Source organism: Sesamum indicum, linkage group LG6, assembly GCF_000512975.1.
Source record: "Sesamum indicum cultivar Zhongzhi No. 13 linkage group LG6, S_indicum_v1.0, whole genome shotgun sequence".
NCBI lineage: Eukaryota > Viridiplantae > Streptophyta > Magnoliopsida > Lamiales > Pedaliaceae > Sesamum > Sesamum indicum.
Window position 1 is genome coordinate 3,456,759 of NC_026150.1, and position 6,876 is coordinate 3,463,634.

Consider the following 6,876-nt stretch of genomic DNA (forward strand, 5'->3'; position numbering starts at 1 on the left):
AGTGATGCAGTCTGAAAGTGGAGCATTCTGCTCTATTTCAATGTCCCAATCACCAGTGGAAAGACCAGCAAGAACGTAGGGGCCATAAAGAAAAGCCTGAATGGAAGCATACTCCAGCCTGTCGTCTGCAAGAGGTGAACTTGTTAGCTGACATACAAGAAAAAATTAAAGCATTGATGTAATTTGAGCATCAAAAGAAGATACCTCTAATAGCCTCGCTTCTTAGACGCAAAGGCAAATCAAGACTGATTTCGTCTCCCGGGCTCCAACTTTTAGTAATCGACAGGAAATTGCCTGCATCGGGGAGTGAAAAGCAATAAACTTCTTGCGTTTTGCTTCATTGTAATTTGAGCAGAATGGCAACCGCAAAGAGAACTATAAAGTTTCAAGAGTGTAATTAACAAGAGAGTTAAAGTTAATACCAGTCGCCGGTAAAGACAGCTCTTCGCCGTTTAAGGATGCCTTTGAACCACTAGAACATGTCCACAGTGGAATCCTCAACTTCAGGGTTGATGATATTCCTTCATTTTGCTGCATGAAATCACATAAATGGCTTATTTCATGTTTCCAGAAAGAGCAATAATTCAAGTGCAAGAGCAGCATAATGCATATTGCAGGGACAAAGCTGCGTATATTTTGGCCCGAAGAAAGATTAAGCGATAAACATCTTGAGAAACAAATATTAGTGCGCTGCAGAAAACCAGTTATTCTGTTATTAGTTCCATTCTCAAATCCCGAAGATAATGAACTGTAATTTGCAGATAGTAGATTTTATGTACCCTTTTTGGGGATATTGTGACTGTTACTTGAAGCCTTTGATCCCATGAAACAACAGGTTCTACTCTTTGGTTCAGCACAACTTGGCCAGATCTCCAATCAAAGGTGCTTGATATATATTGTATGATGTAGAGCCCCAAATCTTTTCCCTCCTCTTCAAAGTATATTGAATCTCCTAATTTTGAGAACGACTCGATTCCTGTAGGTGAGAGTAGTGAATATATATATATATATATATATATAATCAAATATCTCAGATGGTTTCTCAGCTAATATTCTGCAAGAGAATAACCTGAGAAAAATTTAACACAACTAATAGATATTAAGTAAGATGTAATGTAGCAGCCACACCCTTTTGGGACAACACTGAACGAAAATTTAAGAGAGCAAGTTTCTAGCAACTAATTTATTTAGTTGTTAAGTACAAACTACAGGAGAATGATCAACAGCTTTAGTAATATTTTGGGATCATCCAGATAGGAGGGCTCTATGGAAAAGATAAGAAGCAAAGAAAAAACTCATGATGTTTTACCTGTTCCATAACAGCACCAAAAAGAATCAAACTTCGTTCCCCATCCATGGTAGCCTCGTGCCTTGGACCCACCAGCACGTAGAGGAAGCATGTAGATCATGACTCCAGGTTCCCTGCCTCTTTGTATGCCCAATACACCATTTGTCAGGGCTCGTTCGTAATAATCTGCATATGCCATTTCTTTGGTCCATCTAAAGAGGTGGCGAGAAACCTACACGATCCAAGTGAGAACACCCTTAGTGTGTAATGTATTAAACACTGAGCACCAGGGCATATGACATTCTGGACGTGAATTAGAGTGCAATCAAATGTAATGTTTTTGAAGTAAAATAGAGTAACTAAGCAACAGCATCACATAATAGGACACTACAGAACATCTAACGCCTCAAATGCCCAACCAGCTCAGAGTAAAGTTACCAAAGATATAGGCACACCTTTAGCATGTTATAAGTTGTACAAGATTCTTCATTCTCAGTTTCCAGAGTGCTGGCTAATCGCTTTGGATCAGACCTACACATAAGTCATTGACTTCAGATGATAAGAAACAAACAAAATTGGTGAGTGAAACATACCTAAGTAATATCATAAACTATTTCTTTTCCATTCATAAATGTAACAAATCCAAATTGCAAAAGTTGAAGATTGCACCAGAATTCGCCAACTGATGTCCCTCCTGTCGCATAGCTGTGAGATGAGTTGACTATATCCATGAAGAATGTTCCAATTTCCTGGAAAGACATGCGGAATACAAATCACATCTCCATTCTTGTTAAAACTTAAAACTTTCAGCGATGGCCTCTGTGGTCAGCCACATGGCATAAAACCAACTGAATGTCCCATGATGGAGCAAAAGCAGGCAAATAGAAGACTAAAACAAAGACAGGAACAACCTATAGGAATCTTGGTCAGAGTTTTTACTTTTTACCAGCATCCATTTCCATGTCGACAAAACACTTATCTCATGGTACGGATAGGAGTCTTCACATGTCGCTACTGCTTATGACACTCCAGTGTACCTAACCTAAAAATACATATTTCCAGGTCCATTTGAATTTACAGAGTCATCTTTTCTGGAGACTGTCTTCTTCTTGTGATATCTCCTTGAGTGAAACTTATACATTACTTATGGAATATTTACTCCAGTTATACATGTTGAAATGTCAAAAATGCTGTGACCATATCCACGGCCCCAAAATTGGATGATTCCCGTCTAACACCTTGATAAAAATGTCTATCTAATCTGCATAGCAAGTTTGAGCCAAATGGACAAAAGCCTAATGACTTCTTATGTGCAATTTTCTTTGTTAAATTCTTAGGGGAGAAAAGTACTGATACATTAGAGTGTAACTGGAAAAGCTAAACGTTTGCAGCCCAACTTTGAGGGATCACACGATTTGTTTCAAATTTACCATTGAATGCATAGATTATCGCTGGGCAGGTGTACTCTAAGACTTTATTTATAAGTTGTCAAAAGAAGAAGTCCCCACAGTTGCTTAAGATCTACTACAGTACATTATGTTATGACAATGTGCTAAATGCCATTCACACACAGCTCGATATTTAGACACCAGAGCCTTACCTTATAAAGTGAGTCGCCAGTAATTTCATATCGCAATTGAGATCCAATAACAATTGGAATATGTGTGTTGGAATGAAAACCAGATATATCATCAGCCTACAAGTACAATAATTAATCAATACGTCTGGTGCATCACCTAATAACCCTGATAATATTACTTGATATGATCATAAAAATCAGAAGGAACAAAAAGTTAAACAATGCAACATCGTAAGACAACATCCATATGGAACATGAGGATACAGACTAAGTCATCCACATGAATAATCTCCTTCCTCATGAGCCATTAAAATATAAGGCATCAAATTGACATCAAATACTCAACGACAAGGTTCTATACTTGAACATGATAAACTCAACTAAACTCAATTTCTATAACATATACTACCAATATAATCCTAAACTATAAGATTCCCGAAATTACTTACGAGTGAGCACCAAGAGGTGTGACATTTCAGAGTTAAAGTTCTTGAAATCTCGGAACAGCCAAACCAAAAGAAATTGAAAGGAGAACATTTTTTTAGAGCTCAAAATTGTAGAGGCGCTCTACTTATTTATACAAAAAAAGCTGTTATTTATCTGAATGTTTTCCTTTCACACATGTCATGTATAGAATCATGACCTTCAGATTAATGTCCCAAGAACATATAGGCAAGTTATTACTAAAAATAAGAAATGTCGAATTCTTTGCTTGAAACTATTCAGCAAATAGCCTGCGGAACAATGATGCCTAGAGAATTCAGTGCAGATGCAAACATAAAAAGGCAAAATAGTCAAAACTGCTATGAATCCTCACAAATAACAAATAACTAGGAATTGCCACTTCTGCAAAATCTTATTTTAATGTCGAAGTTCTACTGCATTGTATTTCCAAATCCGAACTAACAGGAGTGGGACTTTATATGCCTTTATCTCTATTCATGTCTCATGCCATAGAATACAACTTATAATTGCTACAAGTAGATATTTGTCTCCTTCATTTCAGGTCTTACTTTTCTCTTCCTACTCCTTTCTCCATATTCCCATTAGCAGGTATAATTCAGGTGTGAGATTAAACTTTTTACTTTACCTTTTACTCTGACACCAGATTCCCTCTTGTACTTACTCCAACCTCTCGCTCTTACTATCCAATTAATGTAAAAGACTACAAAATTCTACATTTTGTAAAGTTCAGAATTAACATCTTCGTTTGCAGAAATAGAAGAAATAGTCACATTAAGATAGAGATGAAAGTAAAGTAAAAATTGAACTTGGATCATGATTAAAATAAAGGGAATAACTACCTTCATTGCTAGCAATCCCAGAAAGCATGGCTTGTCAAATAGATGAGCCAACAATAAATGCTTCTGGTTTCCCTGCAAATTCATAATATGCATCAAGATGAGTTGATATGCACATTGAAGCAAATCATTCAAAATTAATATGTAGCTAGAGTAACTGCTCTGGTGTAATTGTTCACCTTTTCCATTTATAAAGCTTGGGCACAGCCATTCATATTAGGAGAATGATATTTCCTTCACTTAATCATTCACACCAAAAACAAGATCGGTAACAAGGATTCCAATTTTTTCTCCCCATAATACAAGAATTTAGAGAAAGACGCTAACTTGATACACCTACAGAAAGAAAATACAAACTTAAGCACAGAATTTTCATATTGTTACTTCCAGTAGTATATTCATCTTTTACTCTTTCGATGTTAATTCCAAATGCTCGTCTTATCTTTTTCAGTATATTCTTGACTTTTTAGCCTTTCCAAAGTAGTCCAAATTGCTAAAAAGAAATATAGCAGTATTATATATCTGGAAACAATATAAGCAAGATGATACAGATTTATAACTGAGGCAGCTCACCGTTATAATGTGCAACTTATAAAGAACGTCATTCATGCCACCTGTTTCTTCATTTAGTGATAACCAGTGCCTTTCAATGGTGTACTTCGATATCACATTTTGCACACGGTTGTAGAAGTAATCAACCATCCAAGTTGTCATATTCAAAGCCTGAGCGTTGTCAGCCAAAGTGTACTGATCTAAAAGACCAGCCAATATCTGCAAAATAGTTAAACATCAAAACCAATTACAACACAATATGAATAGTAGCAAAAGCTCCTACCTTGTGAATTGTATAATATGGAGCCCAGACTTCTTTCAGAGCTTCAAAACGGTCAAACAGTTCAGATGGAAATGCCGACAGATATCCAGTGCCTATTTTACTTTGGCAATCTGATAGAGCAGAAACAACTGAGGACATTTTTTCTCTGAGCTCAGCATTATGTGTGCTAGCCCACATTTGTGCAGTTGCGCTCAGGTAATGCCCTTCAATTAAGTACAAATTAAATGTGAATACATTCAAACTTTTGGAATGAATGCATAATAAGAGACAGATTGCACTATTTCACGTGTCATATTGTTTACAATGTTTCTGTACCTTTCTAGCACTCCATTTATTCAACTACTATGTCTTGTTATCATAAAACAGTAAAGAAAATACATAAAATCTTGTTCCTTTTATTTGTGTTACTTGACTGGGTTCAGAACAGAATAGTTACATAATGAGAATTTAAGACAGACTCCAGATACTTACTCATTTTAAATAGATGGCATAGAAAAAGAGGAAAAGAGAAAAGTAAAAGAGAGCACATAAAATACTCTCTGAAATAATTCCAACTAACCGTAGGGCCAAAAACATCTATAGCTTGCTGCAACAGTTTTAAGTTCAACAAGTGAACATAACAGACAGGTGATGGCATCAACATAGGTCGCAAAATATTCAAAGGTACTACTTGGGTGCTAATTAACTTTGAGAAAAAGAAGCATTTCAACTGCAGGATTTAAGATGCCTAAAACTTTTCACAATCCTCCAAAGTTGAACATATTGTTATAAGAAATCTCAACTGCTCATGTTAATTAAAACCAAAGAGGAGAAGAACAGTTTCAGCCATACACGTGATTTCAAGTTTCTGCCGTACAAGAGAAAACGGATGCAACTCCTTCAATAACTTAAAAACAGCGATGGAACAAAAGTAAAACAAAACCAAAACAAAACCAACCTACAAAATGACCCCGAAGCTCAACATTTGGAGCTTCCCACCCGCCATACGGCTCACCAGGAGTCTCCAAACCTGCTGTTTTCCTAAAACTCCACACCAATCTATCAACATCCAGCATTAACAAATACTCCAAATTAGTCTGCTGAGCCAAACCATGAACTGAATCAGGGTCCAATGTCACATCATGCAGTGAAACTTCCTTCAGAAAACCATCTCCTACCCCCCTCACCCCACCAGAACTCTTCATTTTTCTATACAGTATGTTCCAACTAATTTCATCCTCCTCTCTCAACATTTTCCTTGGAATCAAACTGGACCAGGTATGATCATCACTCGGAATCAAATGCAAATGGGCAAGGTTTTGTTTTTCCCAAGATTCATTCTTTGAGTATAAAAATTCATAGCGAGAAGTGTGAGATAAGACTCCACTATTAGTACAAACCTTATCACTAAAGACAAACCCGAAAAACAGAGAAAACACAACAAACCCTCCAAACATCTTGATCAATACAGGCAAAGATTTCATCTGCATCCCCCAAATGTATTAAATTCCGAACAAGAAACTAGAGGTCCAGCGTACATGCAATAAGAAAAAGTAGACTTATTTTTAAAGTCCACGTTTCCAAAGTGATACTGATAACTATGAAGGCTACTTTCCCAATAAAGCAGTTGTTAACAACAAAATCCCAACAAACACTCAGACTGCTATCCGTAAAATCAAATACTAAGAAAACATATGCAATGACCAAGAATCAAGAACGTTTTGTGAAAATAGCTCGGAGCATCGACAATCATATACATAACCATCACATAGAAACTCCCCAGCACGAAAGGAAATCATATGGCATATGGAGAGGGAGAGAATCAGAGGAGAATTCAGAGCCTTTCTTGGAGCTTCGTTAGCTTCGGGTACTAAATGATTTATCCAAAAGAGAC

The 6,876-nt window shown here is 36.6% G+C and overlaps 1 protein-coding gene across 1 annotated transcript in view; it reads right to left on the reverse strand.

The window, feature by feature from the left end:
- LOC110012147 overlaps positions 1 to 6,876 on the reverse strand; it is a 7,567-nt gene extending 691 nt beyond the window's left edge. The window contains 12 exon segments of the mRNA XM_020694744.1: positions 2 to 125; positions 205 to 294; positions 423 to 531; positions 780 to 976; positions 1,310 to 1,520; positions 1,744 to 1,819; positions 1,958 to 2,037; positions 2,889 to 2,984; positions 4,172 to 4,243; positions 4,742 to 4,939; positions 5,004 to 5,206; positions 5,941 to 6,876. Of these exon segments, the coding sequence (XP_020550403.1) occupies positions 2 to 125; positions 205 to 294; positions 423 to 531; positions 780 to 976; positions 1,310 to 1,520; positions 1,744 to 1,819; positions 1,958 to 2,037; positions 2,889 to 2,984; positions 4,172 to 4,243; positions 4,742 to 4,939; positions 5,004 to 5,206; positions 5,941 to 6,472 (1,988 nt within the window). The 5' untranslated portion in view covers positions 6,473 to 6,876.